Consider the following 11850-nt stretch of genomic DNA (forward strand, 5'->3'; position numbering starts at 1 on the left):
CGGTCCGAGCGCGGAGCCCGGGGTGGGGCCGGCTGGGGCCGCCTCGGTGACGGGGCCAGCCCAGGGGTGGGGGGAAGCACCGAGCGGCCTGTGCGGCCCCGGGGCGGGTGCCGGGAGGAGCTTCCGGCCCTGGGGACGCACACGGGCCTTGGCGGGTGCCCGGTCAGAGCCCTCAGGAGTGCCCCTGCAAAGGGAATGTTTGCTGGGCTGCAGCGGGTCAGGGCTTCCCTGGCCATTGCCGTGCCCTGGGTGGTGCGCAGCCTGAGGAGAGCTTCGCTTCTGCTTCATAGACACTCACCTGTCACAGCGGTGGGGATGCGGTGGTGCTCCGCTGGGCACAGCAGAGCACAAACAGGGCAGAGCCAAGTCTCGGTGTCTCTTGACCCGTGTGATGAGGGATTGGGAATGTTGCTGTCAGCCCCTGAAATGGTTGGTGTGCATTTAGAGTGTGCATTGAGAGTGTTGCTGTCAGCCCCTGAAATGGCTGGTTTTCAATTGTCTGTAGCCAGGAAGAGCTTAGCTTAGCCAGCTACATGTCAGCTGTTTCTCCTCAACAGTCAAGGCATTTTACAGCCTTATCCTGGAAAGTGTCATGGCTAGCAATGCAGCAGATGATTAGAGATTTCCCCATAAAAAGTTGTTCTGTAGGGTAAGGTGTGCAGGGGGTTATGAAATGCACACCATTTAAATACAAAGAAGCATGATGCAGGAGATGGGATAATGGGAGTAGGCTCATCAGCATGGGTGGTTGGTGATTTTAGAAATCTTCTTTTTAGAAATCTTCTTTAAAGAAATAATCACCATTCTGAAATCCCTTTACCTCTTCAACAGTGAGATTCAACATCCAGTGTAAATCTGTTGTGTTCTTGCACTCTCTTCCTGGATGGTTGTGTTTTTGTCATTGCCATCATCTTCCTTAGGTGATTCAAGTCAATCTAGATTGAAAGATGGAAGATGGAGTAATGATGATTGTTTTAACATCCAAACATGATGTTAAAACAGTCCGTGAAAACACAGCTCTGAAACAATGAGTGGAGAAGCAGTGTATAATATGATGTTACTCTAAGGAGCCATTCTCCATCTCTTTTATCTGCAGGAATAAAATTAGGGCTTTTATATTTTCCCAGACCTTCCATATTGATTCAAGATTGTCTCTTTAACTCATTTGGTTTTGCTGCTTCTTCCTACAGAGGGATTTTTAGACACGAATTCTGAAATTTTTACTGTTAATGTAATTGTGGATTTCTCCCTACTAACCCAATTTTCTTGTACAGCTGAATGAACTTGTGGTGGGAGACACCAATGGAAAGCTCTATGTTTACAAGAATGATGACAGCAAGCCCTGGGCTGTGCGATCTTGCCAAGGAATGGTCAGTTCTTGACAAATTTTCTAAATGGTTGGGCCTTTTGGTGTATATGCAGCCAGCTATCCTTGTCCTTTGCCTAGGAATGTGTAGGCTGGAGAGGAATGGTAGCCAGAACTGATTCTGATGTCTTCCATGTAATTATCCAAGACCCCACTTTTGCCTACAGCCCCTTGGGCTGGAAGTGATGAGCAAATTAATGGACAAACATACAAACTGGGCTTCTGTCCCACCTTTGCCCTGCTCTGTGCACTGTGGGGTTTGCCCCAGGCTCTGGCCAGTTGTGTTTCTGTCCCTTGACTCTGCTGTCCTTGTCCTTCAAAAGGCTGTTAGGAGTTCAAGAGATTCTTTATGGGAGAGGAGGGGGTAGGGTAGAGGTGTATCCCAGGGTGCTGGGTTGGGTTGTCTTTTCTCATGGATGGCCTTGTTTTCTTTTGCAGCTCACATGTGTCCGTGTGGGAGATGTGTGCAATAAAGGAAAGGTGAGAGGAGCCAAACTCTTCCCAGCTGTGTCTGTAGGGCATGTGGGAAGTGTTCTGGAGATTAGGGTCGTGTCATCTGCTGAGTGTGACAGAGGAGGACTGATTGCAGGTGCTGTCTCTCCAGGGTCTGCCTTTTGCTCATGGAGTTTTAGCACCACTGTTTTTAAACTGTTCCTCTGTGTATGTGTAACTGTATTTTTCTGTGAGCCTTATGTGGGTTTTAGAGAGCAAGGAAATCCATCCTATCTTCAGAGAGCCCTTTTGATTTCTATGTGCCCTTGTGAGAGCACCACAAGGCTTTGGTGGTTTAAGGGTTGCTCCTTTTGCTCAGTGGCTTTTGCCTTTCTTGGGCTGATATCTGCTATGGGCCGTGGTCCTTCTGCCACTTGGCTGTGTGCATTTAAGGTCATCTAAACAAGACTGAGACATGGAATAGTCTGGACTCCCAAGCAAATTCCACTGGGTCTACTATGACTCCTTTTGTTGGATTGCTGTTTCTGGGGGTTAAGCCAGGACCAATGAGTCCAAAGGTCCCAGTTCAGGCACCCTGCCTGAAACACTGTAGCTGTGTTTCCTCTAGTGGGGAGCAGAGCTGACGTGGGCATTGAGAAAGCCACACATTGTTTGAGGATTGCACACATATCCACTTGATACTGTAGTCTGACAAAGATGAGCCGGAAGTTTGGACCCTGCCAGTAGCAGAGAAGTTCATGTGCTGGCCAAGAACCTCCTGTTCTGTGGCAATCATTGATGTTGATCGATCTACTCTTGTGTCTTCCTTTGCCCTGCTGTCCCACAGCTTCTGCAGCTTTTAAAAGAGGAAGAATTAAAAGGTTTTTCTTTTCCCTCACAGAATTTCGTGGTGGCAGTGAGTGCAGAAGGCTGGTTTCATCTTTTTGACCTGACTTCTCTGAATTCAAAACACCCAGATGCTTCAGGCCACCATGAGCTGGCAGGGGCAGAAGAGCAGAAGCCAGTGTTCAAGCAGCACATTCCTGCCAACACCAAGGTCATGCTCATCAATGACGTTGGTGAGCCACAGAGCTGGGGTGGGAATGCAGGGTGAAGGGGTTTGTGTGTGAGGCAGTGGGGAGAGAAGGTGGGGGGGACTTGCAGAAGGAAATTACTGTCTCGCTGAAACAGACGCTCCAACGAACCACAGCCAAGTCATGGAAGAGAGAAACAAGAACTTCAGAATTTTTCTGAGGTGCAAGCTTTCATTAAATGGTTGGGGTCCTCAGGGATGCTAACTATAGAAACCAGCAGAGTGGTTTCTGCATTTTTGGGCTCTTAGGGCTTGAGAGAGTCCAACTGACTTTTGCTTTTCCCTGCAGATGGAGATGGGAAGTGTGAGTTGGTTGTGGGTTACACTGACAGGGTGGTCCGTGCCTTTCGCTGGGAGGACTCATCAGAGAACCCAGACCATGTCTCTGGGCAGCTGATCCTGTTGAAGAAATGGCTTCTAGAAGGTCAGGTAAGGAAAAAGGATGTTCACAGCAGTACTTGTCATACAGTCTTCAAGAGGTGGCGTTCTCAAGAGAAGAAGCACAGAATCTCAGTCCTATGAACAAAACAATTGTCATGTCAACGGCTTGCAAGGAGATTTGCCCAGTGATTTTTCTGTACAGCTGGGAGTTGGTCTGAGAAGAAGTTGCTTTTGCCTGATGGGAGAGCATTAGTGGGAAGTACTTGTGTTGTTTTAAAGTGGCTTTAGGTAGGGAACCAACCTTTTGCTGAACTTGGATGTTTTGCTTCCAGCTGAATTTGTTCAGCTGCCGCTCAGCTCTATCAGAAGACTTGCCACATTCAAATTTAGTTGCAGGGAGCACTGTAAACCTTTTGGAGTTCTTGACTTGGATATCCGTGTTTTTCCTCTGCTGCTGTAGGTGGACAGCCTATCTGTGAACCCAGGCCCTGATGGCTCACCAGAGCTGATGGTGTCACAGCCAGGCTGTGGCTATGCCATCCTGCTGTGCACCTGGGACACGGAGCAGCAGGACGCAGCTGCGGGAAGGGATGGATCTGCCCCAAGCAGGTGAGGGTGTTCCTGCAGAGGTACTTGGGCACTTGCCACTGTGGATGCCTGTTTAGAGGGCGTGCCATCATATCACTGTTGCAAAGCAGGGGGTGCTGTCACTGTCCTTGCTTCAGTGGCCTGCTGTGCTGCTGGCACCTCATCACTTAAACCCACCTACACCCAAGCTTCATGAACACTCTTCATGTCTCTCTCACAAAGATGAATACTGCTGCTTTCCTTGTATCCCACTCTCTTCTTGAATTGGGCAAGGAGAGTGGCAAAACCAGCTCCCTGAGGGTTCCTCACTACCGGGAGCTAAGGTAGGGAAGTGAGTAACCTAGATTTCCAGAGAAAGGTCATCAGATTGCAGGGTAACAGCTGAGAGACTGGGCCAAACCAAATACACCTGAAGCCCAGGATAAAACTGGGCTCATTCTCTTGTTTTCTGCAGATGAGGCAATTGGAAGTTTTCCTTATGAGACCCCTGGCAGCCAGTGCTGTAAATCACAACCACAGCAACCAGGATGAGTAGTGAGGTGCTGGAAGGACCTTGGTGGGGAATTTGGGTGCTTCTGTGGTGTTCTGTGAGACTTCAAGGCAGACAGAAAAAACTGCAGCAGGAGAGGACCTAGGCAAGTCTCCCTGATGTCTTGGAGAACTCAGTGGAATGGTACCTGTTAGCCAGAAGCAGGCCCAGATGTAGTCTGTCACCAACCTCTTCAGTCTGGGCAGATACTTGGTGAGAGAAAAGCAGCCAGGCTTTTGTAACAGTAATGACAAAAACTGTCCTTTTTTTCCATCATTGGAATACAGGCCTTACTGATTTTTTGGGGGGGTCTTTTGAGCTCTCTTTTTTTTTTTTTAATGCATGAAATCATTCTGGGTTTGTGTTTTTAAAAATTGGTATATTTCTTTAATACCTGGGGTGGTATGCATTTTCTTCCTTTACCATTAAAGGGCTCAACCTGTTCACAAACTGTGGCACTGTCTGGATTTGTAGAGCTGCTCCTGAAATTGTTCTGAGACAGTCCCAGGTGTGGTTCCTTAACTTTTCCCTGTTGTCTTTTGCTTTTCCCCAGTGAGGCCCCTGTTCGAGATGTGATTCTACACCAAACATCTGGGCGGATTCACAACAAGAATGTCTCCACTCATCTCATTGGTAGCATTGCCCGAGGTGAGAGATCAGCAGCTTGGGATTTCCAGCCCAGCAGTTGCCCCTGATGGTTTTTCAGCACAGAATGAAATCAAATTTCCTGTGGTAGGAAAAAAAACTGTGAGAGGCAGCTGCAAGAACACAGGGATCTCAGCCTCTCTTAGCCAGCTCTCAAAGAAAGACAGTTGGATATTTGCATGTGAGCTTTTTATAGCCTTTGTCCTTCCCTGGGTAGCCCTTATCCTTCACTCAGCACAAGAGTTTTTCTGCAGCCTCTGCTGACCTGCATTTAAGTCAGTTTGAATGGCTGCCATGCTATGCTCCTACAGATGTCCTTGATCCTTGCTTCTGCATGGCTGCAGCTTATGACTCCTTATTTCCTAGATGCATCTCTTCCTTCCCACAGCCTCATCTTCATTCTTGCTTTTCAGCATTTGAATCTCAGTTCCTGGTGGCTCTGTGCTGCTCCTTCTTCTCCTGTGCAGCTCCAACCTCTCCATAGCTGCTTTCATATTTAATCTATATCATTGTCCTCTGTTTTTTTCCACTGTGTTGTGTTCAGGTCTCGTATCTAAGATCTGCACAGCTGCCAGCTTCTCTCAGCCCAGACACACTGCTCTTGTGTCCAGACTTTTCTTGCACACTGCCACTGCTTCCCTCCTGTAACTCCTGTAACTTTCCTTCTGTAACTCCTGAACTCTCCTTTGGTACCTATGGAGAATAAGCTTTCACTCCCCCTTGGGCATAATAGAAGGCAGAAAACTCCCAGCAGAGATCGCTTGCTCTTGTATTGCTCTGCCCAAGTATTGCGTCCTGCAGTGCTGTCTGAGAGTGATTCAGCCTGTCCAGTGTAATTAGAGGTTGTGGACAAGAGCAATCCTCTGGACCCACCCTCTTCGCGTTCCTCAGAGGACCTTTCCTGCCCAGTTCCTAAGCTTGTCATGTTTTCAGCATCTCTGATGCTGCTGTGAGCATCATGGTCAACAGAGCATGAAATCAATTATTTCACTGCATATGAAGCCTTACATCTATTGAGGGATGTCTGTGAAAAATGAAGGCACACAGAATTAGGGATGAAGAGCAGGCTGTGAAAAAGCCCACTGATGGTGGACCATCAATAAAGGAACAGCTGAAGAGTGCCATGCTGACCAGTTTCCAAGGGGGGCACAGCAGATCTCTTCAGTCAGAGCCTGTCTGGGTGCTTATCACTAGGGGCAGTTAAGCACCCAACCAGCTGGCTTTGCTTTAGGCTGATCTGCAGAAAGGGGGTGGTTTGCAGCCTGGGAGTGTGCAGGGGCTGTAGTTTGAAGCTGTCTATGGGCACTGGAGGTAGGCTCATGTTGTTAACCTACTCTGGGGAAACTGCCTGCTTGCTTTCAGCTCTGCTGGCTTGCCCCTGACTGCCAGGTTTCCTGGGTTCCTCCTCAGGGAGCCAGTGCCTCTCCTACATTGTCACTGAAAGGGTTAAATGCAGCTTCCATTGAATACTGCTCTAGTCCTCTCTCTGAGAGTGTCGTATTTTTAAAACTTGACCTTGCATGTCTTTTCTTTTTTTAGTAGCTAGGTAGAGAGTTTACTGAAGGGATGAAACAGCCCAGTGGTCAGGGAACTCTCCTCTTCAGATTTAATTAGTGACATTTGTCACCGCTGTCCACAACTGGGCAAGGAAAGGAGGCAGCATGGATCAGCTTGGTTTGGATCTTTTTTATTGTTTTCAGGAGAGGGAGGGCATGATGTTTACAAAATGGCATCAACACCAGTAATTTTCTTTTGCACTTACAGGCTCCAGTGAGAATAGTGGCTCAGGTCTCTTTGCCCTCTGTACTCTGGATGGTAAGTCCTGCCAGTGTCCTGGAAGAACTGTTGGACAGCCAAGGCATGTCACTAATTGAAAGTAGGGATCCAGGGGCTCAGTGCTTTTGATTTTTAAAAGAAAGGGAGGCTGGGCTTCAGAAACCCTTCAAGGGTCAGGCAAGAGAATGTGATTCCAAGACTCCTTCTGCTGACATATTTTATATGAGGGCACTGTGAGGATAGATGATTGTTTATGTTCCACTCTGTCATGGCCAGTGCCCCCTGGCCAGTGCTGCTTCAATATATCTGCATAATGGGGGCCTGGTAGGTGGGGTCAAGTGTCCACTATGGATTTAGCAGCCGACTCCATGCCTGTGCTATTAGCAGCTAACTCTCAGCAACCCTGAGCGTTGAAGGAGTAGGGCCTAGCATTAGCAAGCATCTTGCTCTCTTTTGTTGTTTCCAAGACAGTTGTTTTTTTCTTTCTTCAGGAACACTAAAACTAATGGAGGGAGCAGACAAGCTGCTCTGGTCTGTTCAGGTTGATCACCAGCTCTTTGCTCTGGAAAAGCTGGATGTTACAGTGAGTATCTGAGTAAGGCTGGGAGAGATGAAGACAAAAACTCAGCATGGCTTTGTGTATATGAACTTAGGAAGGGCAGAAGGAGTATGACTCAGTTGGAAAAGGCTGAGATTATCTCGGGATGACACAGAGTGTTCTGGCTGTAGTAGTACATTCTGCACTCAGGTCAGTCTGCCCAGCTGCAAGAGGTTGAGAGCTGTGTCTGCCAGTTAGATCCAGCATCCATTTATCCATTCATAAACTTTTGTCCTCCAGCTGTTCTTCGATCTTACTGCAAAGCTGAATGGTTTTGCTCGCTGCTAATACCCTGATTGTCTAAAAGCTCTTACAGTATGTAAGGATTGCCGTATAGAAGAGAGATGAACTCCAAGTGCAGAATAGCTGGATGAGATGTCCAGAAGTGACATCTGGACATTAGTGTTGTGACTCTGAACCAGCAAGAAAGATTCTTGGCTGTCCCTGGGAGTAGGTGACACCTGTGTAACACTCAGTGCTCTGGTTCCTGCAGGGCAATGGGCATGAGGAGGTGGTTGCGTGTGCGTGGGACGGGCAGACGTACATCATCGACCACAATCGCACTGTGGCCAGATTCCAAGCAGATGAGAACGTCAGTGCCTTCTGTGCAGGTGGGAAGCCTGACTGCAAAGCCAGCCCTCACAGCGTTTTCCCCTCGAAGCTACTGCTCCCATCTAGGAAACCCAGAATCCTTTGTCTGCCTGCAGTGGGGAATAATTTCCCTGTGTGCATATTGCAGAAGGCCCAGATAGTCTTTCCTCTGGTGGCATCTGGGAAAAGTAGCCATGAGAGAAAGTGATGCTGAGACTTGTCCATGGTGGCTTAGGGTTTTTTCCTTGTCCTTTTTGGAGGTGCTACAGTGGTCGCTTGTCCTCCACCCTGCTTTTTTAATTTGCAGACTTCTAAGCTGTTCTTAAGTGGAGATAAGGAGCCCATGAAACCAGCCTGAGCTTTGGCTCTGCTCAGTCCATTCTCTCAGACCTGCAAGAAGCAGCTTGCAAATCCGCAAGCTTCATGCAGTTCGGAGACAGCTTCTTGGATTGTCTCAAAGAGACTTTGTAGACCCAGGCCCATGTCTCTGCCCAGGTGCTTGCTATTTTCTGGTAACAGCTTTGGTACCTCATCATGAAATGTCAATTATTTCCTTTCTCTTTCCTTTTGGAAGTAGTCAGATCTCCACACTTCTGCTTTCTGCAGGCCTCTATGCATGCAAAGAAGGAAGCAACAGTCCCTGCCTTGTTTATGTCAGCTTCAGCCAGAAGATCTACATCTACTGGGATGTGCAGCTGGAGAGAATGGAGTCCACCAACCTGTTGAAAATCCTGGATGGTGACCCAGAGTTTGAAAGTCTCCTGCAGCAGCTGGATGTAGGTGAGTGCAGAAAGAACAGAGGACATACAGAAAGTAAGAGGATGAGATGGCAGATGATGTGCTGGAAACCAGAGTATTTCTTGAGAAAGAGACTTTCACACTGCCTGGTGAAAATGCCTAACAACCGGTTTTCTCTCTTCTCCTTAGACAAAAACGATGTTGATGCTGTCAGAAACCTGATTCACAAAACACTCTATTTTCCTGAGAAATACCATCTCAGCAGCCCCTCGCAGGATCCTGCTGGAACAGATTCTTCTGCCCACTGCAGTGGCATCCAGGACCCCTTATAACAAGAAGGCTGACATCTTCAATGCCAGCACAAGCTCGTCTGCAGCTGGAATTAGGCATCTGATGAAGATGACTGTTCTTTCCCTGTCTTGTGAAAACTTCCAAACAGGAAATGGTCTACAGGCTGTGAAGGGATGTTCTTGGCTGTAGGCTTGCCTGTATATGGTGGGTTGGTTTGCCTTTAGATGAGGCAGCTACAAGAACAGAAAGGGCCAAGGATCCTGCACATAGGCCTTCTGTTGCCAGTTTCCATAATCCTCATTAACTAAAGTGCTCCACTGGTCACTGTGAAGGAACAGTGAGGTCACAGATGGAGAGAACAGCTGAGCCAAGTCCCCATTTTGACCTATTCTTAGAAGTACTTCAGTGAATATTTGTGAGTTCTTAGGAGGATCACGGTGCAGGAAGTGGAGATGGTGGAACCGAGTTAGGGTGCAGGCATGGGCCTTCTCTCCCACTTAGGTGTATTTAAAGTAGAGCCATGCATTGTTTGTCTTTGCTTTGCTACTGCTCTTCTGCCAAGCATTTTATCACAAATCACCTGTTCTGCTTAGCTGGAGATATGCACAACTTGCACTAATGAGGTGTGGAGAGATAGCAGCTCCAGCAAACCCAGCTCTGGTCAAGAGTCATTGCTTGTCTCCATCTTCTTGGGCAGGGTGATTCCAGAGAGGGCTGTGACTTAAAGCAGCTGTGAAGCGGTCAGTAAGACCAGTCTGACTTAAGTGTGGATCTGTGGTGCTATGAGAGCCTGGCCATCCAACAATAAACAGTGGAAATGCCACTCTTGCCTCTTGTTGTGGAGAGCGTCATGCTTTGAGTCCTGCACAGCTGAAAGAGGTGGGCTGGAAGTGATGTCCCGCTGGCTGGCATGAGGAATCTGGTAAAGGGGAGCGCATTTGCAAAAGCCCAGGCATGAGCCTTTCCACATGCTGTTGTTGCTGTGCTTTTCCCTCTCTTAGCTTGTCTCTTGCCTAACTCAGCTTGTTAGGAAAGGGGCAGCAGCCTACCTACTGGCTTGCATCGATTATCCCCTCTCACTTGTGTGCTGTTTTATTGGACATGTGTGATGGATGGAGGTGTCCCTTCGCCCTTTCAGCAGCCTGAGTCACAGCAAATACAATTCAGTGATCTGGAGCAAGTGGCAGCATTTAAAGATCCTGCAGGCAGTTGAAAACCTGCTGTGCTTTATTCTGCAAAATATCCAAGGGCAGCCCTAACTGGGAGAAAGTGCTTTGTATAGAGAAAAGGAGTGTCTTGCCCTTGGGTGAAAGTAACTATTGCTGAAGCAGCCCTGTGTGGTAGAAGGGCAGAATCTTTACAATAATAAGCCTTAGCTGTTCTTTGCAGTTTCCCTCTGTAGATTTATATAAGCTTTTCAGAGGACAGTGCTGTTCTCTGCATTTGGTGGCAGTGGAAGTTGGAGCATGGAGCAGTGAAATGGTGTGACCTGCTCTGTACCTGCCAGCTTGCTTCTCAGGCTGCTGTATCTTCTGACTCTCTAACTGCAGTAGAAGTTTCTCTCAATTTTAATGGCCTTGCTGAGAAGCATTTTTAAATGTTCCCCTGTCCTACTAAGTGCTTGTGTAAAACTGAACCCTTCAGGCAGGACCTTTCAAGTAATAATAAAGCTTATTAACAGTGGTGTTGAGAGCAGCAAGGCTGGAGTCTGTGAGTTGTGGAGAGCTGATACCACAGGGACCATCTACTCGTGGGCTAAACAAGGAGTTTGTCTTGAAGCTTGTCAGACCTAGACTGTAACCTCAACAAATTGTCAGCTCTTGTGACACTGAGATGTGAAGGAATCATCACCATTGCTTCTGACAAATAGGGCCTGGCAGGGAAACAGGATGGCCTGCACTCATAACAGAACAACTAAGTGCTGTCCATGCCAAATATAAACCTTTATTAGCAACACCAAATATAAACCTTTATTAGCAACACAAGCGCAAGGGGCGTACAAATGGGTGCATATGGCTGGAACTGTTTTATGCAAAACAAACTTTGCTGTACAGGTTGAATGATTTCCAAGAAAGGAAGGTCAAACTGATCCACTGTTGGACTATTCATTGTTGAGAAAGAATGGGAAATGGTTGCTGAGGAAGAGATGACATTTTTCTAAGAACCATCTTTAAAAGAAAATGGGGCAAAAGCCTTGCAAATATTGTGCAACCCAACCCTCTTTTGCTGGCCTAAGGATAAAATTGCTGTGCAAACCCAGGCAATGCACACTATCAAAAGCAGAGGTGAGAAAGTACAGACACTACAAAAACATCTGTTCCCCAAAACTTTTCAGCTCTTAAAAACCATTGGAGAGGAAAAATACTAACATCTGAGGGCTTCCCCTGACAGTTTAATACTGCGTGCAGCACATAATAACTTGCAGATGCATTTTGCTCCTGTGCCCCTTGTGCACAAGAGAAAATGATAAGTGTCTACAGAAGAATAAACAACATCTGTACTGTTCCTTGGCCAAAAGATGGCTTTCCTTATTTTTTCCTGCCTTGAACTCCTAAGTGCCAAATACTTCCTGAAGTCTGTTATTCAGGCTACTTCCACTGGCAACAGTTTTTCTGTGAAGTGTCCCATCTTCTCAGGGAAGGCGCCACTTAAGGCTCTGGAGTGATGGAGTTACATTATACTTTCTTTGTAACTAATTGTCTCTTTGTCCTTGCCAGCCCACGCGAGCCACAGAGTTGGAATTAGAAGTGGTTCCTTCCCACACAGCAGAAAATGTTTGCTGTATCCTTTTCTAGCAGATTGGCATAACCTGCTGGTGCTGG

The 11850-nt window shown here is 47.4% G+C and overlaps 1 protein-coding gene across 1 annotated transcript in view; it reads left to right on the forward strand.

The window, feature by feature from the left end:
• The window catches only part of ITFG2 (integrin alpha FG-GAP repeat containing 2), an 11012-nt gene extending 285 nt beyond the window's left edge, over positions 1-10727 (forward strand). The window contains exons 2-12 of the mRNA XM_031062296.1: positions 1275-1370; positions 1805-1846; positions 2700-2877; positions 3181-3320; positions 3733-3881; positions 4943-5037; positions 6799-6849; positions 7302-7393; positions 7902-8019; positions 8606-8779; positions 8927-10727. Coding sequence (XP_030918156.1) covers positions 1275-1370; positions 1805-1846; positions 2700-2877; positions 3181-3320; positions 3733-3881; positions 4943-5037; positions 6799-6849; positions 7302-7393; positions 7902-8019; positions 8606-8779; positions 8927-9069 — 1278 coding nt within the window. The 3' untranslated portion in view covers positions 9070-10727. The remainder of the gene's footprint in view (positions 1-1274; positions 1371-1804; positions 1847-2699; positions 2878-3180; positions 3321-3732; positions 3882-4942; positions 5038-6798; positions 6850-7301; positions 7394-7901; positions 8020-8605; positions 8780-8926) is intronic.
• Positions 10728-11850: the final 1123 nt, after the last annotated feature.

This window comes from Geospiza fortis, unplaced genomic scaffold (genome assembly GCF_000277835.1).
Source record: "Geospiza fortis unplaced genomic scaffold, GeoFor_1.0 scaffold286, whole genome shotgun sequence".
Lineage (NCBI taxonomy): Eukaryota > Metazoa > Chordata > Aves > Passeriformes > Thraupidae > Geospiza > Geospiza fortis.